The sequence below is a fragment of the Ursus maritimus genome, unplaced genomic scaffold, assembly GCF_017311325.1.
Source record: "Ursus maritimus isolate PB19 unplaced genomic scaffold, ASM1731132v1 scaffold_2, whole genome shotgun sequence".
Taxonomy (NCBI): Eukaryota; Metazoa; Chordata; class Mammalia; order Carnivora; family Ursidae; genus Ursus; species Ursus maritimus.
This window is the reverse complement of record NW_024424452.1, coordinates 6,984,368-7,009,041: the sequence shown is the minus strand read 5'-3', so window position 1 is coordinate 7,009,041 and position 24,674 is coordinate 6,984,368. Positions and strand designations below refer to the sequence as shown.

At 46.0% G+C, this 24,674-nt stretch overlaps 1 protein-coding gene, 1 long non-coding RNA gene and 2 other non-coding genes across 5 annotated transcripts in view; 2 read left to right on the top strand and 2 right to left on the bottom strand.

Annotated features, from left to right (window-relative positions):
* LOC103670106 (zinc finger protein 3) overlaps nt 1-14,589 on the bottom strand; it is a 61,448-nt gene extending 46,859 nt beyond the window's left edge. Inside the window, exons 1-5 of the mRNA XM_040634819.1 lie at nt 14,452-14,589; nt 4,403-4,918; nt 4,005-4,158; nt 1,905-1,996; nt 1,499-1,625 (exon numbers count right to left, since the gene is read on the bottom strand). Coding sequence (XP_040490753.1) covers nt 1,499-1,625; nt 1,905-1,996; nt 4,005-4,158; nt 4,403-4,828 — 799 coding nt within the window. The 5' untranslated portion in view covers nt 4,829-4,918; nt 14,452-14,589. The remainder of the gene's footprint in view (nt 1-1,498; nt 1,626-1,904; nt 1,997-4,004; nt 4,159-4,402; nt 4,919-14,451) is intronic.
* Nucleotides 7,850-7,956, bottom strand: LOC121104147. The gene has a single exon (XR_005836510.1). It is a non-coding gene; the product is annotated as a U6 spliceosomal RNA (small nuclear RNA).
* A 329-nt stretch (nt 14,590-14,918) lies between the features above and the next one.
* LOC103670004 lies at nt 14,919-21,577 on the top strand. 2 transcript variants are annotated; one of them, XR_570473.2, is made up of 4 exons: nt 14,919-15,044; nt 18,170-18,398; nt 18,933-19,278; nt 19,854-21,577. It is a non-coding gene; the product is annotated as an uncharacterized LOC103670004 (long non-coding RNA). The 2 variants fall into 2 exon arrangements; XR_570472.2 differs by having other exon boundaries at nt 18,930-19,278.
* Nucleotides 16,072-16,144, top strand: TRNAK-CUU. Its single transcript has one exon. It is a non-coding gene; the product is annotated as a tRNA-Lys (tRNA).
* Nucleotides 21,578-24,674: the final 3,097 nt, after the last annotated feature.

The following is a 24,674-nucleotide window of genomic DNA, read 5'->3' as shown; positions in this document are numbered from 1 at the left end:
CAGACCACTGAGAATACCTGAGAACAGAAAAGAAACTGAAAACAATTCTGGATATGGGCCATGAAGGAGATGATGTAGAAAACTAAAATCTCACAAATGCAAAGCTGATCCTGTCATTTGGCCACCAGCACGTTAAGACACTGGAATGCATCTTTACTGTAGTCTGCTAGATTCCGTGTGTCATTATTTTCAAATTGAGAGTGAAAACTGTTCAATGAACATGCACTATTTTATAGCTGTTTACACTTATCTAGGAAATAGATAAATTTCCCAAGAGAAAATCCCCAAGTTACTGCGACTCTATTCTTTATGTAGTTGGCTTTAAGAGCCCTTTCCAAGTGGGTCTGCATTATCCCAAAGAGGCCCCCGAATGCAACCACGGAAAGCTGAATAGTATCTAAGCCCCGACTTTAGTGATGAAAGCACCACAAATACTGAACCAATCGGAAGAAGAGGAAATTGGTCCACTTCTTTTGAATGCCAAGCCAAAGTCCTTGGTTATTGGGATAATTCCCAGACTGTCCCCAAGTTTTGTTTGCTTTTTGAAGTTATCACGGGGTAGGTAATACCCAGCTCAGAAACACAGATCAGTTCTTTGGCTTAATTTTCAGAATCTGGTCCGAAGAGCAAGTACCAAGAAACTATCGCCCGGTTAGGTCTATGGTTCAGAACAAAACCTGAGGCTTCTTCAGTCCCCTTCACTCCCCCTCCCTCTGCCCTCCCCAGGCAGAAGCTGCACTGTGGAAGTCGCACCGTCCCACGGCACAACTTACTTGAGAGCTGCTTTGCGGTACTGTCTGCCAGGCATTGAGGGAAGGGGACAAATGGGAATGTTTGTCAATCGTGTCACCTTGTCTTATCTGGCTGATGCCTCTGAGGGCTTGTTCTTGTTCTTACTACACGTCCGGGAGCAGACCTCTCCATGGAAGATCACCGTTAGGTTGGGACACGGGGAATCCTAATCGTGAGGGAGGTCACAGGCCCAAGTCATGAGTAATTACACAAAGCTGCTGTGGAGCCACGCTCACAGGATGGAAGAAGACAGAAAGCCCACGGAAGGATGCCTGTGAAGTCCAGGAATGCAGTCCTAGGTTAGGATTAGACTGATGATCAGGTCTCGCCCGGACCTCTACCACCAGAAATACAGATGCCATCCCCTCGACAGAGGCACCTCCATTACAAGCAACGGGGACTGGAGAAGAATCCTAGGTATCAGAGTGGTTGAAGAGGTGAGAACTCAGAACATAAAGAGTATTTTTGACTTCAAACAGCAAAAACTACCTAAAAGTGAAAAATCCACTTGGAACTGGGGACTCACAGTATCAGGCTTTGGGGGTTAAATGAACACAAACGTGCTCCTTCTCTACCTGGCCTGAAGAAAAGGGGCTCGGTAGTCTCTCAATCCTTGTCAACTCTCAACTGAACACATCAGAGATCGCACAACTAATGAAAAAAAGACGCAAAACAATCTTAGACAATAATCCTGCAACAGTCTTACCCTGGGAAAACACGTTCCCATAATTCTCCTGCCTGTTGTCCCTATTGAGATTCCTCCGAGCCAGGTTCTGACATCCCCATTCCTCCAGGATGAGGGACACGGCCATGTCCTCGATCTTCACCATTGCCTGAAATAATATGAGATCCCCACACTCAGTTCTCCCAAAGCTCAGGGACAATCCCATCACCCAAACAAACTTGGAGTCAGGGACAGAGTTGACTGCAACCTACGGGATACTGGGAAAGAAAAGGTGGTCATGCCAGGCTGTGGTGGATGGGGAGGGTGGGAGTGGGGTTACTCTGTGGGAAGGGGCATCAAGATTGTGTCCCGGGTGGAGAGAGCTGAAGAGCTCCAGGAAGAGACGCAGACACGAGGGTCTCAGGAAGGCAGGGGGCCCACTGCTCACCTGGGGGTCTGCCGCGAATAGTGCAGATGCCATCGCCTGGTCTCTGGGGCCCCCCTCGTGAGGAGGGGCAGGAACGTGGGTGGCAGGGAGAGCTGAGGGAGGAGAAAGGGGCTGTGAGTAAAACCAGCTCTACTCTGGGCCTCCCCTCCAAGAAGGGCCCAGGGCACTCGCTTTCCTGCCCCAGAATGTTCGATGTTCAGTGTTCAACTACAGAACAGGTAACTAACTACAGAGACTCTAACGAAGAAAAAGCACGACCTCTGCTTCCCCAGACTTTTAGGCAGGGGTCACAAGGAGTCCATAAAAGGGTCCTTAAAATCCCCTGGTCCAATCCCTTTAGTTTAAAGAGGGGGAAACCAAATGCCAAGGGAGTGAATGACTTGCCTAATGTCACACAGCTAAGAATGGCAGACCCAGAATTACAACCCGGCTTCCTGTCCTCCCTTACCAATGGGAGTGGGTAACTTTCGGCTCATAATTCAAGTCTGGCTCACAATTTAATTTTCTCCAGTCCAAGGAACAGTACCAGAGCGTCACAATCTCATTCAGGTGTGGAAAATACAACACAAGCATTAACAACCTTTAGGAGTAGTATCTTGAAACACAGGGCATGAAGGGGGTCTTTTCTGGTCATTTTTTGTCCTCCTACTTTTCTCCCTCACTTAGCCACAGTTTTTTGATCAAACACATACAAGGTTCAAATGTTGATGAGACATTTAGTAGTACGCAAAAGTGTGGCTCGGCACTGATCTAATTAATGCAAGACGTCTATCAGACGATCACACAAACGGCAACGTGTAAGAACAACTATACCCATTTTTAACCACAAAATTAAAATCTTCCCTTGCCAAGTAGTATTAGATTTGGAAACGTTACTGGATAAACAGATGGGGTTACTGAACTGCAAAGACATAAGAGAAATGAATTTGAAACTGAATTACTAAATCTTGTGACTATTTCAGACCATATCGTTGTAAGACAAGCTAAAGCAAAATGTGCAGAAAGACCAAGTATCTAGCATTTTAACCTTCCAAGAATTAGGAAAGACGCTGGAAGAGGAGTACTGCTGGGAGGGAATTAAGAATAAATGCATAAGGCTGAATTCCCTGGAGAACTATTTACTATCAACTCCACGTGCCAGGGTCTCTAAAACTGCTACTCTGGCGACAGGAAGCTTTAATCTGGCACTGAAAACTACAAATGGCCTCTTCAACTTTCTGATTTTCCCCTTGTGGAGTGTGGGGAGACCTCGCAAGCCCTGTCCCGGACATGAGTGGGACCGGATGGACACTGGTGGACCAATCATGTCAACGCGCTGATTTGCAGATTCCTCCAGAACACACAGAAGAGAATGTTTTCTGAAGCTCTAATATTTCCGCCTTAAGTGTCAGCACAAATGAACACACTGGTTAAGGAACGTGCCTTCTTGAAAACTGGACTTTTAATATGTTGTTTTTACTGATATTCTATGCACCTGCTTTGATTTTTAAATTGGATAAAAATATTGCTAATACTTCCCTCAAAGAAAAAAAAATTAACCGATTTTTATATATGACCTTGAAATGATTTTTTCCCTCATGTTCCTCAAACAAAAACAAGATATTTTTTCCATCCTTTCCCCACTGTTTGAAATTTCTGAAAGCTAGAAAAAGAGGCTCTACAACATTTTTATACATTTTAAATAAAATGAATTTAACAAATGATCCTTTTCAAGGTAGCTTATGACATTAACCAGAGTGTCTCAAAACCCAGGCTGGAAATATACTACCTCTCTTCCCAGCAATTTCCTATTAAAAAAAAAAAAAGAAAAAAAATCTGCTGGGCATTCAAAATGCTAACAATTCCAAGAATAATGTAATGTCCACCCAAGTTCATGACATACATTTCATTTACCTTCTCAGTAACATTAACTCCTGAGGTTGGTCTGTAAGTTAGATATCCCCCAATATTTTAGTAATAATGACAATAATGTATAATGATAAAAAACAATCATGCTTTTTTTTTTTTTTTTTTTTTTTTATTACAAGCCCTCAACAACACAGAGAGGGCATCCCCATCCCGAATAGTTTGCTTTTCCCCACATGAAACCTTGCTTCTTACCGCGTGACTGTAAGAGGCGAGGTTTCCGAGATGAATGCTTGAAATGGGACTGGGTGGCCTCATGATGAAGGTCAAAGCTCGAGGACTCCTGCACTGGATCCAGAGGCACCATCCCCCTTGCGAGCATCTCAGGTCCATGAACTTGACCCGGGACCTGAGGACAAACAGGGTGGGCTTGTGGGTAAATCACTTTTTAAATAGGAATTTACACAAAAAGAGGGTAAGTGGGCCAGTGGATGCAGGAGAAGGCGGCCAGCACAGCTTTCCGCACCCAAGCAGAGCAGAAAGAGTAACCACCACAAGGACGACTCGTGCCAGCTTTCAACTGTAACCTGCTCTTGGCTCCAGGCTTAAAGCCCATGCGCTGCGTGCACACAGTCGGTTTCACCCCTTCTTACCTGCTGTCCTGATAAATCAAGCTCCAGATCTTCCAGAAGGGTCACGGCCTCCTCCCCACTATCGGGACGGTATTCCTGCAGCCAGACTTGGAGCTCCTTGGGCAGGATGGAAAGGAACTGCTCCAGCACCAGCAGCTCCAGGATCTGCTCCTTGGTGTTGATCTCGGGTCGTAGCCACTGATGACAAAGTTCCTTCAGTCGACTCAGAGCCTCTCGGGGCCCAAATGTGTTCTGGTAACAGAAGTGCCTGAACCGTTGGCGGAAAATCTCTGGGTCGGGAGGAGGCGTCTCCTGCAGGCTGGAATCCTGCCCCCACATGTGGTCTTCTTCATCTTCCTCTTCTACCTTCACTATTACGATCCCGTCCTTCTCCTGGGCGGCCTGGGGGGACAGACCCGTGGCTTCCCTGGACTCTGCAGTCATCATTCAGGCTCAGGGGGCGGACTTGATCCAAACAGGGTCTGTGCTCTCCTTCCTGGCTTAGGAGATGTTTGCTGATATGTTTCGGTGCTGTTCCTGACACAGTGAACAAAATTATTAGTACCTTCATGAAAAGTGACTTGTGTTAGCACCTCACACAAGGCACTGAAAACCCCTCTGAACAGCAAAAGAAAAAGCCTCCAGAGGCACACTGTTTTCACTGTCACTTTATATATTAACGTTTGCAGAGGGGATCCTGGCTGCCTCGGTCGGGAGAGCAAGTGACACTCTTGATCTTGGGGTTGTGAGTTCGAGCTCCACACTGGGTGTAGAGAGTACTTACAAATAAAATCTTAAAGGGGTGCCTGGGTGGCTCAGTCAGTTAAGCATCTGACTTAGGCTCAGGTCATGATCCCTGGGTCCTGGGAATCCCAGCTCAGCAGGGAGTCGGCTTCTCCCTTTCCCTCTGCCCCTCCCTCCCTCCACCCGTGCTGTCTTTCTCTCTGGTAAGTAAAATCTTAAAAAAAAAAAAAAAAAAAAAAGAGTCTGGAAAGAGAAACCTCCAACAGACCAATTCCACCGTTGGGGTGTCTGGCTGAGTCTGAACACCTAACCTCCGGGGGGGAGGCAGGTTATGCCACCATGTTTTACAGCACTCAGCCCAGCGAGAGCCGAGTGTTAGCAGGGTGCCAGGCACCTGGCTTCAAGCAGTACACCCATCATCTTACTTCCTCCCACAACGGCCCTAGCAAGGAGGCACAACCGCTAGCGCCATTCATAGACGGCGGGTTGCGACTGCCATCAACACCTCCCTTGGTTCAAAGCCGAACTGTCCCATGTCACCAAGTGTGTCCCAAGGAAAAAGTGGGAGCCTCCCTCCCCCACGCAGAGCTGCCAAAATGCCCTTATTTCACTTGCTCACCTTTAGGTATTGTGATATTTCCCAGTTTATCTGAGACCAGTTATGTGGAATAATGGATTCTTTTATCTGGCTTGAATGAATCCTGCCTTCATAAAAGAAACAAGTATGGGGGCTGGGCAAACTGGGTGAAGGGGGTCAAATGATACACTTCCAGGTCTAAAATAAGTAAGCCATAGGAATATAATGTACAACGTGGTGACCAGAGATAATGATACTGTGTTGCATATTTGAATTTGCAAAGCGATCTTAAAAATTCTCATCACAAGAAAAAACATTTTGGGTACCTAGGTGGCTCCGTTGGTTTAGCGTCTGCCTACCATTCAGGTCAAGATTCTGGAATCCCAGGATCCAGCCCTGCAACAGGCTCCCCATTCAGCGGGGAGTCTGTTTCTCCCTCTGACCCTCCCCCGTCTTGTATGCTCTCTCTCTCTCACTCACTCTCTCAAATAAATAAATATCTTTAATTTTTAAAAAAAGCAAAAAAAATTATAACCATGGTGACAGAAGTTAACTAGATTTACTGTGATCATTTTGCCCAAATATCAAATCATGACATTGTACACCTGCAACTAATATATTGTCATATGTCAATTATAGCTCAAAAGAAAAGAAAAAAGACAAGCAGCTTCAAGACTCTGGCAGAGAAACTACAACTTGAAGAAATACTAACGGTGCAAACACACGTGAAGAAACAAATGGCACAGAGGAAGCTTCTGTCTACAGGAAGGTTTTACTCACCCAGATTAGGAAGGAAAAACCAATGTCAAGCTAAATCAAACAAGATGTCAACCAATAAGTGACCAAAGTAGCTGCTTTAGGGAAAAAAAAGGTGCTAGAAAAGACTATTCTGAGAAGAGCTGTATGCTGGGAAACAGTCTCCACTGTTATGTGATTTTAACTGCCAAAAAATGATACTAAGTATCCCGGAAAAACCTCACCATCTATACGTCTGTAAAACTTGTAAATATTTTCTACTATTTAAATAAAATCTTCCAAATGACGACTTTTATGGATCTTAAAAATCTGTTTTTTAAAAACATAAAACACCTTTTGATTAGCTTTTATAAAAGTAGCCTCTATGGCCAGTGTGGGACTTGAACTCATGACCTGCAAGATCCTGCCCTACTGACTGAGCCAGTCAGGCACCCCGGCTTTTGATTAGTTTTTAAGAACAGGTGATTTAAAGGTATGGAAAATGGAAATGTACTAGCCGAATTTCCACAACCAAAATTTAGCATGCTACACAGGACCAATCATGAGTTACTACGCAGAGCTGACAATGTGTTTCTTCCACCTGAACGGACTAATCTTTGGGAGGCATCTTTTTCAGCTCAACAGCACCAAATTCAAGCTTTAGAAACACAGCATCCACGTGCTGTACCATCCAAAGCCAGAAATTTTATTTATTTTTTAAGATTTTGTTTATTTATTTGAGAGAGAGAGAGATAGAGAGAGAGAGAGAGCCCACACAGGCAGGGGGAGTGAGAGGGAGAAGCAGGCTCCCCACTGAGCAGGGAGCCAGACATGGGGCTCCATCCCAGGACCCTGAGATCACGACCTGAGCGGAAGGCAGACGCTTAGCTGAGGGAGCTACCCAGGCGCCCCTAAAGTCAGGAATTTTAAACTAGCAAAGCATTTTTTTTAATAAAGATTTTTATTTATTTATTCGACAGAGAGAGACAGCCAGTGAGAGAGGGAACACAAACAGGGGGAGTGGGAGAGGAAGAAGCAGGCTTCCAGCAGAGGAGCCTGATGTGGGGCTCGATCCCATAACGCCGGGATCACGCCCTGAGCCGAAGGCAGACGCCCAACGACTGAGCCACCCAGGCGCCCCAAGCAAAGCATTTTTAATTACATGGCTCTCATTAAAAAGATTATTAGTAATTTTGGTGGAAAACGGATCACGTGCATTTAAAGCACAAAACTTATTTCTCAATAGCACAATTTAACGTATTTTTTGTTTGATTATATAAAATGCTGGGATACATGTATCAATTTTGTACATGTACAAATTTTGTACATGTACACAATTTTGAGAAATAATTTTTACAGAAAGGAACGTGTGTCCAAAAAAAGATTTGGAGATAACTCTCTGGTTTGTTTTGTTTTGAGCGGAACGCTTCATGAATTTGCACGTCGTCCCTGCGCAGAGGCCGTGCTCACCTTCTCCGCGTCAGTCCAATTTTCGTGTATGTGCTGCCGAAGCGAGCTCTAGAGAGGCCTGTTTTAGTGCTAAAGACTATGATTCTAATCTGACATTTATCACAGGATTGGTTTTTCTTTTTTTTTTCTTTTTTTTTTTTAATTTATTGATTTTTTTATTATATTATGTTAGTCACCATACAGTACATCCCCGGTTTCCGATGTAAGGCTCGATGATTCATTAGTTGTGTATAACACCCAGTGCACCATGCAATACGTGCCCTCCTTACTACCCATCACCGGTCTATCCCATTCCCCCACCCCCCTCCCCTCTGAAGTCCTCAGTTTGTTTCTCATAGTCCATAGTCTCTCATGTTTCATTCCCCCTTCTGATTACCCCCCCCCCTTTCTTTATCCCTTTCTTCCCCTTGGGATTGGTTTTTCTATCTTACTTTTTTTGTCCTTAAAAAAATTAAAATCCTTATTAAAGTAGCAGACTATGAGAACAGCGGAGAACGTTACATTCAAAAAGGCTTTCTATATAAACTGAAAGAATGTGGGAGTTCAGTCATTTTTCTCAACGATTTTAAGTTGGCAAAGCCCCGTGCAAACCATCTTCCAGCCCTTCCCGCTGACCTCCTTCAGACCCGCTCTGCGCCCACCCTCCTCGATGCAGTACATGTATGTTTTCAACTTCAGAGCAGCTTTCCTGAAGTCCTTCAGTTACAATCATTCGATTTCCTAAACATCTCTCCACATCTACAATATGCAAAGTGTCCTCCTAGACTGAGGGGAATACAAAGATGAGAAGCCTTATTCCTATTTTTACACAAATAATTATAGTACAAAGCAGAATGTGCGAAACGTTCTAAGGAGGTTTCAACACCAGCGCTAGAGGAGCCAGAGAAGTAACGATGTGTCAACAAGGCAGCTTCTAGCAAGAGCCAGCCTGGAGCTGGGGAATCAGAATAGCCAAGACTCCCACAGCAATGCGTCCTCCACCAGAAGAGTCTGAGCGATCACTCTTTGGCTAGCTTCTTCCCAACTGGAGGCTAAAGGATTCCTATGTGCCTTAGTTTCTCTAATTTCATTCTGAAAAGTCAAAAGAAAGACTGCCTTTTCCTGCTACGCCTCCAACAATTACTTCCCACCACCCTAATTCAGGCTCCAGATCCCCTGCCTGACTGGTGACGGGGTCCCCCAGCTGCAATCTCTCCCCAGTCCCACAAGAACGACAAACAGGTCGGTGCAGGATTCCCCACAAATGCTTCTGGTCATTCCCTCCTTCCCCTCAACTAGCGTCAGTGAATCCTTGGTATCTACCAATATCGTGTTCAAAGAACACCCCCTAGTCTACTTCTCCAGTCTTACCTCCCACTACTTTTCGTAGTAGTGACCCCCCCATATTTCAGCCTGTCTGGCCATTCACGTTCCCCACGCACAGTGTGTGATGTTCCATCTTCACGCCTCTGCTGTGCACAATTTCCCACCGTAACAACTTTGGTGGTCAAATTTTTACTTACTCTTCAAGATGTAAAACCTCTCCTGACATTCCAAATTAAACAAGACACCTTCCTCTTTTGAACACCCTCAATCTTTCTTTGATCCTATGTATGCCACATATATTCTCCTTCCGTTATCATTTGGGCTGCAGTTCCTATCCCCTCCCAACTAAATTCTAAGCCCCTCAAAGACGGCAAGTCTTCTTTGTACTTTACCAGCCAGAGGACCTGGCAGTTTAATTCCGTTATACGGGGCAGAAGAAATAAGAAGTACGCAAAATCTCACCGCTCCCCTGCCACTTACTTCCCTTGAGTGGCAATCAGCGATCAGATATTCTACTAGTACCTCAGTCACTAACACCCACCATCTCACCTTCCTGGACTCCTCTCCTCACGTGGATTCGGGCTCCACAAACACTCTGTGGCCTTCCAGGCACCACCCTCCAGCACCTGGTCCCAGCTTCCCCTCACGCGTCACTGTCCATCATCGATTTCCTCCCCTCTCCTGCGTGACCCTTTTCCATCCACGAAATGAGTGTCTCCTAAACAGGCCTTGGATTCTGATCGCCATCCTTTTTTCACATCACATCAAAGCCTGGGATTTCCTCTCCCAGTGCTCTCTGGCTTTTCAAATCCTCCTTAATCACTTCAGAGCGCAGCTAAAATGCCGCTCGCCCCTCATCGCTGTTAAGAACATTCACTCAGAGGCGTAACAGTAAAAGCGGATGTTCACTGAGTGCTTTCCACGTGCCAGATATTAAGTCTTTCACCTAACAATCTTAGCAGGTAATAACTACAATTATCATCTCACTTTACACTAACCAAACTAAGGTTTGTGGACGTTAAATAACACACCCAAGGTCATACAGCAATTAAATGGTAGAGCCAGGATTTGAAATTCGGTCTGTGGGACCCCTCAGTTAACCATCACACAGAGCTCATTCTGTCCCAACACGTGGGTAAGGAAGAGCTTCTGCGCAGACACAGATTCTTTTTAGGGGGGGGCTATGAAGGTGACTGTGAAGGACAATCACCCAGGAATGGGCCTCATCTGCTGTTTGCACCGGAGAGCGGTGTGGCTAAGGAGACACAGCAGGAGATGCGAGTAGGAATCATCTCAAATCTAACCGGGCGGGGGGGGGACCATCCAACAGGGTAACTGAGCAAGACAGGTGCGGAAACTAGCCTAGCATCAGAAATCTCTATTTCTATGAAAATGTTATCCTGTCTTGGCTATCCCAAGGAGGATGAAGGAAAGGAATCTTGATTTGTGTCCCACCTAGGCCAGGGTTTTAAATAGTGGAATATTGGGACGCCTGGGTAGTTCAGTGGTTAAGCATCTGCCTTCATCTCAGGTCACGATTCCAGGGTCCTGGGATCGAGTCCCACATCTCCCACATCGGGCTCCCTGCTCAGCAGGGAACCTGTTTCTCCCTCTGCCTGACACTCCCCCTGCTTGTGCTCTCTCTCAGACAAACAAATAAAATCTTTAAAAAAATAAAGAGTAGAATGCTTTTTGGGGCAGTTGGCCGGCTCAGTCGGTGGAGTATGCAACTCTTGATATCGGGGTTGTGAGTTCGAGCCTCATCATGGGCGCAGAGCTTGCTTGGGAAAAAAAAAAAAAAAGAGTGGGTTACTTCTTGAGTCAGTGGGACTCAACAGGAAGAGACTGAAGAGGAAGTGAGACCCAAAGGGACAGAGATGAGGGCACGGGCACATTCCCTCTTCCACCAGTTATGACAGGTCCTCTCCCCCATCCCTCAACATCTCTGTTCCTACTCTAGGAAAGAGAGAAGTCTCAACAGCAGTGCAGTGGAAGGGCTGGGTTTTATTTTAGGTTTCTCAGATGATCTCAGCAAGCAATCTTTTCTCCTCTCTCTACACTTCTGGCCCAAATGCTCTCTGCCAAGCATCTGTCATGGAAGTTCTGATCTTTCTCTGTAATTTAATTTTTCATGCCTTCTTCCTCAACTGGACTACTCCTAAGGGCATGCTTCTTTGTTTCCTTTTTCTTAAGTAAGCTCAACTCTACACACAATGTGAGGCTCGAACCTACCAACCTGAGAACAAGAGTCACCAGTCCACCAACTGAGCCAGCCAGGCGCCCTAAGGTAGGCTTCTCTGTACCTCTTAGACCATTTAGTACAATTCCCTGCAAACATTAGTTTTTAAGAAATAATTGATTGAATTTATGGTGTTATTATTTTTGTGCCCACTCATGCAGCACTCAATGCTGCCCTCAAATTACCCCCAGGGGTTACCGGGAAGAGTTTCAGTAAGCTGTACCACCACGTACCGGCCGATAAGTTTAGGCAGGTTAATCTCTCTCTGCATTTGTGCGACAGGGATAAAAAATGTTAATTTCCTCACAGAGTTGTTGTGAGGATTACATGAGTTAACAGACATAAGGCACTTAAAACAGTGTCTGGCATTTTGAAGGCACTAGAGAGGCGTTTTAATTTTTTTCAATACACAGTAAGAGATGTAACTGTGCTTTACAATTTTCAGCCCACTTAAAAGACTAAGCACCAGGAGAATTCCTGTAATACTGAAAGCAGCACAGGTTGGAAAAACCTACATTCTAGTCTTCCACAAAGAAGTGACACATCCCCAAATGAGTTATTTAACCTCTCCGGCACTTAGTATCCTTATCTGGCACACGGGGGAGGGGAGCAGAAAACTACCTCTGGGGTCCCTCTCAGCTGAAAAACATTGACACTCTATCCGATTTAGATAAGATTACCCCCAGCAACTGGTTCTCACCGAGGATAAATATCAACGGTTTTCTTACAAAAAGGGCTTGGAGTTACAAGCTCAGTTTATTTCAAAGGCTATTTTCTAAACATGCCGGTATATTTTCCAGGGCATAGTCTTGAAAGTTTAAACAAACTGCAACTCCCTCCCAATAATTGAAAAATCAAAAGCTTTAAAAAAAAATTAAGATTTTATTTATTTGAGAGAGAATGCGAGAGAGCACAAGGAGGGGGAGCAACAGAGAGAGAGGGAGAAGCAGGCCCCCCACTGACACGGGGCTCAATCCCAGGACCCCGGGATCATGACCTGAGCCGAAGGCAGACACTTAACCGACTCAGCCACCCAGGCGCCCCCAATTTTTATTTTATTTTTTTAATTTATTTTTTACTTTATTTTTTTTTTAAGATTTTATTTATTTATTTGACAGAGATAGAGACAGCCAGCAAGAGAGGGAACACAAGCAGGGGGAGTGGGAGAGGAAGAAGCAGGCTCATAGCGGAGGAGCCTGATGTGGGGCTCGATCCCAAAACGCCGGGATCACGCCCTGAGCCGAAGGCAGGCGCTTAACCGCTGTGCCACCCAGGCGCCCCTAATTTTTTTATTTTTTAAAAGATTTTATTTATTTATTTGACAGAGAGACAGCCAGCGAGAGAAGGAACACAAGCTGGGGGAGTGGGGGAGGAAGAAGCAGGCTTCCCACAGAGGAGCCTGACTCGGGGCTCAATCCCAGAACTCCGGGATCACGCCCTGAGCCGAAGGCAGACGCCCAATGACTGAGCCACCCAGGCACCCCCCCCAATTTTTTTTTAAATATGAAAAAGCACCCTTTAAAAGACAGCTACCTACCCAAAGAATACCAAGACTACCTCAGAATGAAAAGGCAAAATTTATCATAACAATTCACCTGTATTTAGATGCAATATAAAGTTAGAAAAAAAATTACATGTTTAGATCACGCAGAGAATCAATAAAAGACTGTATATTAAGTAGCTAGCTTCCCTGTTTATACTTTAACACTGGTGAAAACTGCCTGAAATAACGAACAGGCATCTTGAACGGTAATTGAGAGACAACACAAACTTGGGAGATACATTCTGAGGCAAATTATCATTATGGTTCCCTATGTAATGTAAGCTATTTCTCCACATTTGGCCAGCATGTATACTAACAGTACTTCGTTGATCTGGTTACAATGAATTCTCCACAATTCCATTCAACAAGTATTTACTGACCACCTCCAATCCGCCTAGCACTGGCCCGTACAATAAATGCTTTCTTTGGTCCCAGGCCATGTAACAGCCACTCTCTATAATGAAAGTATCTTATTGTGCACTGGCGGCACTGCAGGAAAGGGAGGGGAGGGGCGCCGTGTCAGGCTAAACTGTAGCAGAATTTTTCGATTACACTGACCAAATAATTTCAAAGTTGGAAGGGCCTTTTGAGAAAATCGAGTTCATTTTATTTAAAGATGACAAAACTGAGAGCTGGAGAAGAGTCCTGTATTACCCAAGGTCACTCAGGCAATCAGTCTCCTCATGGCCTGGCGCAATTTCCACAAACTCCCTTCACTCTTCGCCCACTCCAAGACAAGCAGAGTAACTACCCAGAACTGGGGGGAAAAATCCAGCTAATCTTCTGGACAGATAATTTTTAAAGATCTTCAAAATATTCCGCAAGGCGGAAAGAGAGAGTGGGATGTATAAAATCTCTACTAGATCTGAATTACGTCTTTATCTACTCTAAGCTTCGAATACTCTTTAATCGCCGCTTGGGGGTGGGGGTGGCGTGAGAAGCAGGTGATTTGGAAACACGTCAGCGGCACCTCGAAACGTGTCCATTGCTCGGCCTTCCGCATATTTCACCTCGAGGTCCTGAAGGACCCCGAAAAAAAAAAAAAAAACCACCTCTCATTGGAATCAAAGCAAATGGCGACGAAGGGAGGGCAGTAAAATAAGACAGGGGTCGGCTCGCTCAGAACCCGGTTCTCAGAAACGTCAAATGACGATGACGACACTGCGGGCGAGGGGCCCGGAAGGGACCCGCAGATGGCTTCTCCCTAGACCTCCGTGCACCCCCGGCCACTAGACCCTCGCCCCCTCCCCGCCTAGACCCGGGGGCGGGGCGGGACGTCTCCGGGGGACGGCGCTTCCAACCGCCGGGCCTGGGGACGGACAGGGGCTTGGGCTCTGTCCACACTCCGCCCGGGCCGCCTGGAGGGGACCCCGGGGCCGCAGCTGCAGAGCCCACCCTCACACACACACACCCTGCGGCGCCGCCCGCCCTCCCCAGAGGCCGGCCCCAAGTCTCACCGTGAGCCCCGGGAGCGGCCTGGGGGCGCTGGGCGAGAAAGGGGAGCTGACTCTGGGGCTCAGGCCGGCCGAAGGGCGCTGCACACGGACCTAGGCCCTCCCGACGCCTCGACACAGACACAATGAGTCACAAAGGCCGGAAGTGTGTCAGCACCTCGCCTTCCGGGACTGCGCTGCGCTTCCGGGTTCTCTCTAGGAGCGCAGGAGGATCTTGCATCTCGGTTCCCGAGTCGCCGGAGCCGGCTCCCGCCCTGGGTGCTCGGCTCAAACCTCCAGCCGCGAGGTTCCCCCGCCCGGCTTGTGCGCGCGGGCAGTTAACGCCGGCGACGGACAGGAGGCGGGGTTCAGACGAACCACAGGCTGCCCGGCTCACACACCAGTCCATATGATAATTCGATTTCTCCCGTCCTTTCCATCCAGTAATTATAGTTATTATCAAGCAATAATAATTCTTCGTAATTGCATGTCTGTGGCAGAGCACCTGAAACAAGGGTGTGTCAGCAGAGGAAGATCAAAATGAAACCAGGGGCGGCCGGTTTCGCAAAACTGCCGTGGTAGCTTCTCTCTGGCTCTGGAGATGTCGGCGAGTTGAGGTGCGTGGCGTTTTCAAACATTTGGCCTGTGGACAAAGGACGTATTTACACAACCAACGTTGCTGTAAGAGTCTGTTTTGCCCAGGTGGCATATGCAATTATAGCAGTTTGAAAGGAGTTTACCCTGAAAACTTTTGCCCTCAGGGTGCTTTCACGACCTACAACTCTGGCTCTCACTTCTACCTGAGAAAGTCGACCTTGCTCCACTTTCTTGTGCAAGGGTGACCGGGCTTTCTGGTTGTAAATTTGCTCTATGTTCCAAGTCAAGTTCAGGAGAGAGACTGAACTTAGTAGTGGGTGCATGACTCCTATTGCTTGGGAGAGATTACTTAAAAAACCAAAAACCGAAAACCAAACCAAAACAAAAAACCTTGAAAACTAAAAAGCAATTACAGTATCATTAAATGAAAATTGCAAAGTGGAGAAAAATAATCACTTCTAGTCCCTCCCCCTAACCGGTCTGTGATGGCTCTCACTTATCCCTTCCCTCTGTGCTTTCGTATATATGTCGTATTTTTTTTATTTATTATTTTTTAAGATTTTATTTATTTTGACACAGAGAGAGCACAAGCAGGGGGAGCTGCAGGCAGAGGGAGAGGGAGAAGCAGGCTCCCCGTGGAGCAGGGAGCCCAACATGACATGGGGCTCAATCCCAGGACCCCGGGATCATGACCTGAGCCAAAGGCAGACGCTTAACCAACTGAGCCACCCAGGAGCCCCATATCTTTTTTATTTATTATTTTAAACATAGTTCAAAACCACAGTTGTATTGGATAGGTGGCTGGTGTGCCTAAAGTAGCTGCTACATTCATGTTGCGTGACCACTTTTCAGACCAGAGTTGAACTGATTGGGTTTGGGCACCTGACAGAAACACAGCTTACATAAATCCTGACCGGTGGAAGTATGGAAATGGCCTGGCCTGAGAGCTCTAATGGAACAGCAGGGAACTAGACCATTAGATTCCCTTTCCTGGGGAGTTTCAATGGGAAATACACATTTAAACAATCAGAAAGCAGGGCAAGGGGAGCCTGGCTGGCTCAGTGGGTAGAGCACGCGACTCTTGATCTCGGGGTCGTGAGTTCAAGCCTCACGCTGGGTGTAGAGATTACTAAAGAAAAATAAATAAACTTTAAAAAAATGAGTGTAGCAAAGTGTTCACCTTAAAAAAAAAAAAGCAGCGGAAGCAGAAATCAGTAATTGTAAACCACTAGGTGATAGAAGCATGAAAAATCACGAGTACACAGAGGTTTGAGGAGAGAGAGAAACTGAACCATGGGGGCGCCTGGGTGGCTCAGTCATTAAGCGTCTGCCTTCGGCTCAGGGCGTGATCCCGGCGTTCTGGGATCGAGCCCCACATCAGGCTCCTCTGCTGTGAGCCTGCTTCTTCCTCTCCCACTCCCCCTGCTTGTGTTCCCTCTCTCGCTGGCTGTCTCTGTCAAATAAATAAATAAAAAATCTTAAAAAAAAAAAAAAAGAAACTGAACCATGGAAACAAAGTGAGGGGCTGGTCACCACATGCAGATCTTGCAGGTGGCAGCCATCTAGTACTGAGGGCCCACAGCAGAATGAGGTGACAGCCCTAGTCACCTTCAGGCGGCAAATTACGTTCTGTTATGTCAGTGCAACCTGCGGCCCCATCTCCCCGCGCGTCCTCATATACAATAAATCCCTTGCCAACAAAAGAGCCTAACTTTGCTTCTTGCCACCTGGAAAAGCCCAATCTGATTGAGGTGACATCATGTGTACTGGTCTTTTTTTAAATCTTTTTTCTTGGTCAACTCTCCAACATGGAGGCGGAGGTCGATAAGCTGGAGGTGATGGCTGGAATAGGGAATCAAGACCAATCATCCTGGTGCAACAGGCAAGAAAAATCCAGTTACATTCTTAAAGGAATCGTCAGTGATAAAGTCTCGGTCTCAAACTTCCCCTGCACGCTTTAAACCAACTGCTGCAGAGCAGAAAGAGACTAAAAACCGCATTTGTGCTACTGTCAGTAAGACTATGAGCAGGATACAAGAACAGCAAAAGCACACAGACCTGGAGCTGTAACTACTGAGTAAAGAAAACTGGGACAGCAATTACGGTCTTTCATGTCAGGGGCGCCTGGTGGCTCAGTCGGTTAAGCGTCTGCCTTTGGCTCGGCTTATGATCCCAGGATCCTGGGATCGAGTCCCGCATTGGGCTCCCTGCTCAGCGGGGAGTCTGCTTCTCTCCCTCTGCCTGCAGCTCCCCCTGCTTGTTCGCTCTCTCACTCTGTCAAATAAATGGGTAAATCTTTCATGTCAGACTTAGGAAGAAATGGACTTGCAAAAGGGAATTCTAGTGGAGAAGAGATCATTCCAGAAAGATTTAAGAAGATGTCTTGTTAGCATCTGATGACTAGAGGTGGGGGGATGGAGAAGATTTGACTGGGGGGACTGGATAATGATGCCTTTCACAAGGGTAGGGACTATAAGAAGGGCGGATATCATATGAATAAAATTTAGCCAAAAGGATGGAATGGGAATAAAGAGATTTAAAAATATATATGCGCACACACTTAGTCTTATAATACCAGGCAAGGAAGTCACGTAACACAATTTTGCATTGGTTTTTCTGTAACTGGGATAACATGGATGTCCTGGCCTATCATAAAAGGATATTTATGTACGATCAGTCAGTCAGGGGTGACTGAGCATGCTTTGGAAATTAAAGGATGGAAAAATATTTGTATTACATTATATATGTATATAATTTTATTTTTGAAAATTTCTATTACAGATAATGGTCACATTATTGATGAGACCGCTAATATGTGACTTATAGTCCTCCACAAATGCTAACTTTAGTAATAATGAATTGGCTTTTCTGTGATAAAAAAAAAACTAAAATAAAATATTTTTTATTAAGTAATCTCTATGCCCAACGTGTGGCTTGAACTCACAACCGCAAGATCAAGAGTCGCACCCTCTACCGACTGAGCCAGCTAGGCACCCCTCTTGTGTGCTATTTAAAAGCTCTTAATATCGTATCATTAACATTTCACATTTTGCTTCACAGAATGGATAATTGTCATTTTAATAGCTATGTAGTATTCCATCGAGCAGCTGTACCATTAATTATTTCAGAATTCCTCTATTTCTAGGGGCTGCTCCAAGGTCAGCGGTGTTGCCACTTTTCCTTCTGCCCCCGAAGTACCACTGCCTGCTGCTGTCGTGTCCGGGCTCCCTGGTTTGGAACAGCCCCTTCTTCTTCAGCTTCCAGACCCAGGAAAAGTCCATGACACAGAAAACTGTTGTGCACAATAGATTTAATCCCTCAGTTTCTGAATAAATGAGGGAGACTATAACCGTGCAGCCTGGAATCAACTCAAGGTGAATATTTAACATTTTCAGCCATCTCAGCCAGCAGAGATTTATCCCGGGCCAGCTCTCCGATGCTTATCCCCTCCTGAAGTCCTCTTTGTCCAGAACCTTCCTCACATCCCCTTTCTTTCAGGATCCTAACAATCTCTTGGGATTTTTATTCCATTGAGCATTGACTACTTTTTATGTATGTTCAATCCGCCCTACCCCCACCCCCGCCCCACCCCCAAATGCCCACAGGTGCTTCTGATAAATGCTACTCAAATATTGGTTTGCACTGTGGGAATGCAGGTTTCACTGACAGAAACTTTCCAGAAGCATCTCTCATGTCAGGTGTGTGTGTGAAGAAGGGAGGGGCGGAGACAGGTTGGTGAATAAGACAAAAGCTTTCCTCTTTCCCAAAGATATGGAAGACATTTTCCAGAAACTGCACAGAATTGAGATGTAAAGGTTGTAAAGGAGACTGGGCTGTCTTCGGTCTTGTGTGTCCTTTTAAGAGCAAGGAAAATCTCATAATTCTACCCCCATCCCCATTCCCAGCAGGCTTTCATGACTCTTCAGCTTGAAAAACATGACATATCCGTGCCAAGAACCATCAGAGCATAGGTGATGGGATTACCACGATTGGCTAAGACTTACGAAGATTCACGACCTGGGATACAGAATCTGTGAGCTGGCTGGATGGCGAGAATCTGAGCAAAAGCAGCCAGCAGGGAAAAAATAGGACAGCTGAGCTCCTTGGGGCAGACAGGGCAGAGGTCTGTGTAGCAATGAGCAGGTTCTGCCCCACTGGACAAGAAACGGAGACATCTAGGACACTCTTCCCTGAGATACTGCCGATCCATGGGATGACTTCAGAAACTGGTGAGGCCGCCTCCAGCTTCTCCAGGTACGAGGCACAGTGTACTTATTCCAGGCGTAAAAATTAGAGTCAAAAAGAGCTGAGTTCAAGTCTCAACTCCACCATTAACAGGTTATGTGTTTGGGGCTTTAAACAAAAAAAAAAGATTTATTTATTTTTAGAGAGTGAGAGAAAGCTTGAGCAGAGGGAGGAGCAGAGGGAGAGGGAGAGAGAGAGAATCTCAAGCAGACTCCCTGCTGAGCAGGGAGCCCGACACGGGGCTCGATCCCACGGCCCTGAGATCAAACCAAGAGTGGGAGGCTCAACTGATTGAGCCACCCAGGTGCCCCATGTCTGGGGCTTTTTAATAACCTCTCTCTCTCAACTTGCAGTTTTTTCATCCATAAAACGATGATAATTAATAACTGGTAATTATAACATTTGATAATTACCGATAATAACTGGTAGCTGATAATGGCGATGCTAACCTCACAACGTCTCTGTGGGAACTAAATGACTAAATGTGTATAAAGTGCAGAGCAAAGCACTTGGCGCACGGTGAGCCCTTGATGCACGTTACTTATCTCAGTTATTGTTATCTTTATCATAATCTTGACGAGAAGAGGAAATAACGGCACTGACATCAAGACGGGGGAAAAGAGACAATAATCAAAGAAGACACTTTGGTGGCAGCACCACAGGAAAAGCAAACCATCTCTGTGCATGATCATTAAAGACAGCGCTGAGGACTTCCTAAGGATAGATTCCAAGAAATGAGATCGCTGGCCCCACAAATAGTCAGAGGGTCTACGTGAAGTCGTGCTGGTGACCCCAAGGTTCTACACCTACTGGAGAACAAGCTAATGAGATCAGGTGACATCCACACAAGAGTTTTGAAAGAACTCAAAGTATCATTGAATGTAATGATTTACTATTACAAAGAAACACCGTACTTTAGGCCTGGCAGTTTGCCCTGAACAAATAAAACTTTCTGAAGGGCACTCCAGAAACTGTGGGCTCCCAAGGCTGACTCCTGCGCTGTGAAAACTGGTGGGGTTAATACCGAAGGGACGCATGCCTAGACGTGCTGCCGACACCAGGCACTAGGGCTCTTGGGGGCGTTTTCTCAAGTGTCTAGTGATTTCCTGTTGTGAGCTCCCCAGCGTTCTCCCTGTGGGAGCCAGGTGGGGGCTGGGCTTATAGTGAGACTCTGTTTGATTCAGTCTTGTACCCAGAAACATTAATACATTGGGGTCACTATAAACTAAATTTATAGTTTATAAATTAACTGGCTGGCTCATTGGTGAAGAGTGTGACTCTTGAGCTCAGGGCTGTGAGTTCAAGCCCCATGCTGGGTGTGTAGATTACTTAAAAATAAACTCTTTTAAAAAAAGATTGTATTTATTTAAGAGAGAGAGAGCACGAGCAGAGGGAGGGGCAGAAGGAGAGAGAGAGGGACAAGCTGATTTCCCGATGAGCATGAAGCCTCACATGGGGCTGGATCCCAGGACCCCGAGATCATGACTGGAGCTGAAGTCAGACGCTTAACTGACTGAGCCACCCAGGAGCCCCTAAAAATAAACGCTTAAAAAAACGTAGCTAGAGATATTTTGGTCACTCAGGGTGATTTCAGGCACCAAAACTCTGTCAGGGTGGCCTTGGGCTTAGGAATTTTCCAAGACCCAAATAGCCACATATTCCCATGGTCTTCTTCAGTGTGGGTTTTACTCTTACTCACCTTTCAGGGTGTTGTCCTTTGAGGTTCCTAGCTTTAGGCAGAGGGCTCAGTCCCTGGCTTTGTCTCCTAGCCCCCTCACGTGTGGCCTGTTAAAACCCATATTCTCGGTGCCAGAGATGAGCAGACACTCCAGGGAAAAGTCCCTCTGGGGATGTGCTTATCCCCCTGGATTACTGCTTTCTTGTCATTTCTGGCCTCCAGAGAATTCCCTTACTTTCCCACCAGCTCATTCATGAGTAAGTAGAAGATGCTTTTTGCATGGAACCCATCATTTTTCAGTGTGCTATATGGGGAGGGATTCTCTGCTCATCTTGTCTGCCATATGGCCAGAAGTGGAAGTCTAGAAGGATATATATTTAAGACTCGTGAGTCTGAAAAATTATAGATGGCATGGTTGGAGTAAAACGGGCTTGATCATTATCTTGGAACACTAGAATGAAGGCGTTCAAGCAGAATACAAAGGACAAGTACCACGAGACAAACCATAAGAGACTCTTAATCATCGGAAGCAAACTGAGGGTTGCTGGAGGGGAGAGGGGTGGAGGGATGGGGTAACTGGGTGATGGATGCTAAGGACGGCATGTGAGGTCATGAGCACTGGGTGTTATGTAAGACTGAGGAATCACTGACCTCTACCTCTGAAACCAATAATACATCATATGTTAATTAATTGAACTAAAAAACACAAAAAACAGGGGCGCCTGGGTGGCACCGCGGTTGGGCGTCTGCCTTCGGCTCAGGGCGTGATCCACGCGTTATGGGATCGGGCTCCATATCAGGCTCCTCTGCTATGAGCCTGCTTCTTCCTCTCCCACTCCCCCTGCTTGTGTTCCCTCTCTCGCTGGCTGTCTCTGTCTCTGTCAAATAAATAAATAAAATCTTAAAAAAAAATACACAAAAAACAAAACAAAACAAATACCTGGAGATACTGCTTTATAGAGAAGATAGTGTGTTTATGGCTCTTATTCCGGGGGCACAAGCCCTCAGTGAGTGCTTGCTAATTGGATGGGAGGCAGGTAAGGGCCAAGCTGGTTCGACTTTTTAGTTGGTTGAGCTACCAGTCCCAAGTTTTATTAACAAATTCACAGCAACTTTGAATGCACTCTCCAGAGCTAGCTACTACTGTGTTCTCTCCCACTTCCTGTTCAACAGGGTCCTTTCATATGTGCTTTATACGAACTGTTTCCTGTTTTATCAATGTTATATCTGGGAATGCTGGCGACAGAATGTTAGATCAGTGCATGACCCCAAGCTAACAGTGTTACCTTGTACATCGAGGGAGGAAAAGCAACTCTGGTCCCTACACCCATGCCCCAAGCAAGGAGTGGGTGTGTTAAAATGTAATAGGGCCAAAGGTTCTGCATGCAGATGGAAAAGCCTACAACACATCCCTGTGGCCACCATCCAAGATAGAACCTCAATCTGGAAAAAATAAATAGGAAAGGGCTGGATGTGGAAGATGCGGCTTTTTGACAGCAATAGTGGTGAGCAAGGCCCGGGGCTCCTCATGGGCTGTAAACTCGAGTGAGCCAGGAGTGTGGTTCAATAGCAGTTGAACAAATCTTGGGCTCCATGGACAGCGGCACAGAGTCCAAACACGAAGTGAGAGGCGTGCCTTCCTCTGCAACGATCACGCCACCCAGGCCCAGGGCTTTGCCTTCTGGGCTCCTGAACCAGCCCGAGTGCAGGGAGAAGGAGATTAGCAACACAGGAAAGGAGCAACGGCAGCTCTTCCTCGAGGGTTCTGCAAGAAGAGCACGGTCGGCTTAGATGGCAGTGGGAGCCTGGGGGGGAGACCCTGTCAGCCGGCTGGGGCCGCTAACAAGGTACCACGGCTGAGCAGCTTTAGCAACAGACCTGTATCGTCTTAGGTCTGGAGGCTAGAAATCCAAAATCAAGGTGTCAGCAGGGCTGGTTCATTCTGAGGCCTCTTCGCTTGGCTTGTAGATGGCTCTCTTCCCTTTCCCGTCCGTGTGCCTTCATGTGGCCTTCCCTCTGTGTGTGTGTCCTAAACTCCTCTTCTTTTAAGGACCCCAGACCTATTTGATTAGGGCTCACCCCAATTTTTTTTTTTATTTTTTCAGATTTTATTTGTAAGTCATCTCTGCACCCAAGGTGGGACTTAAACTTACAACCCAGAGACCAAGAGTCGCGTGCTCTCCCGATCGAGCTGGCCAGGCAACCCTGTCCTTAAGTGATTTTTAAAAATTGAGATATAATTGACATATAACATTCTATTAGTTTCAGGTGTGCAACATAACGATTCGATATAGGTATATGTGGCAAAATGGTCACACCAATAGGTCTAGCTAACACCTGTCACCAGAGTCACAAAATTGTTTTCTTGTGATGAGAACTTTGACGATCTACTCTCTCAGCAACTTTCAATTATGCAAGACAGGGCTATTAGCTATTGTTGCCACGCCATACATCATGTCCCCATAACTTATTTATTTTTAAATTAATTAATTTGTTTTAGAGAAAGAGTGTGTGTGTGTGTGTGTGTGCAATTGGGGAGAGGGGCAGAGAGAGAGAATCCCAAGTACACTCCACACTGAACATGGAGCCTGACCCAGGGCTCAATCCCACGATCCTGAGATCATGACCTGAGCCAACATCAAGAGTCAGTCGCTCAACCGACTGCAGCACCCAGGCACGCCCCGTCCCCCCCCCCCCAGGGACTTATTTATTTTATAATTCGAAGTTTGTACCTTTTACCCCTTTTACCCATTTTGCTCAACCCCCTACCTCACTCCCCTCTGGGAACCACCAATCTGTTCTCTGTATTTATGAACTTCCCCTCCCCCCAGATTCCACACATAAGTGAGATCATACATATGCCATTTGTCTTTCTGTGTCTGACTTATTTCACTTAGCATAATGCCCTCGAGTTTCATCCATGTCGTCCCAAACGGCAAGATTTCATTTTTTATGGCTGAATCATATTCCATTGTGTGAGTATATCTATTCATCTATCTGTCTTATAAATATATATACATATATACATTATATATATTTAAATATACATAAATAATATATGTACACATATATATTATACATACATAAATATATATACATAAATGTACATTATATATACATAAATAAATTAGGTTATTTCCATGTCTTGGTTATGGTAAAAATGCTACAATGAACATAGGGGAGCAGGTATCTTTTGGAGTTAGTTTTAAAATTTAAACATAGAGATTCTTATCCTTATGCTTAAAACTGTGGTTGGACTGCAACCAGGTGACCCAGAGGGAGAAGTCAAGTCCAGCCCAGTTCTGCTCAGCTGGGACCGGCGATTGTCCTGCAGGTGAGCTGCCCCCTTGTTGACAGGCCCATTCATATCAGGGAAGGATGTAAGGGGACCCAGCTGACCAGTGGGTCCCAGCAGAAGGTCACTCTAGAAGGTCACTGTAGGGTTCAGATGTCCTTGGTTCTAATCTTATCTGTACTACGTTCTCTTAGCCTATGTTCTCGTAGTTAGGTAACCTCATAGAGCCTCAGTTTCTCTGTAGAACAGGGATTATAACAGCAGCTACCCCATCAGGCTGCGATGAGGCTCTAGTTGAACTGATTCGTGTGAAGCCACTAGCAGAGTGCCCGGCAAGCTGTGAACTATGTGGCTAGTAACGCCACTGTTACATGGTTATATTTTTGGACTCACTCACACGAGACACGAGCTGAGTTTAGGGCGCTGGACTGT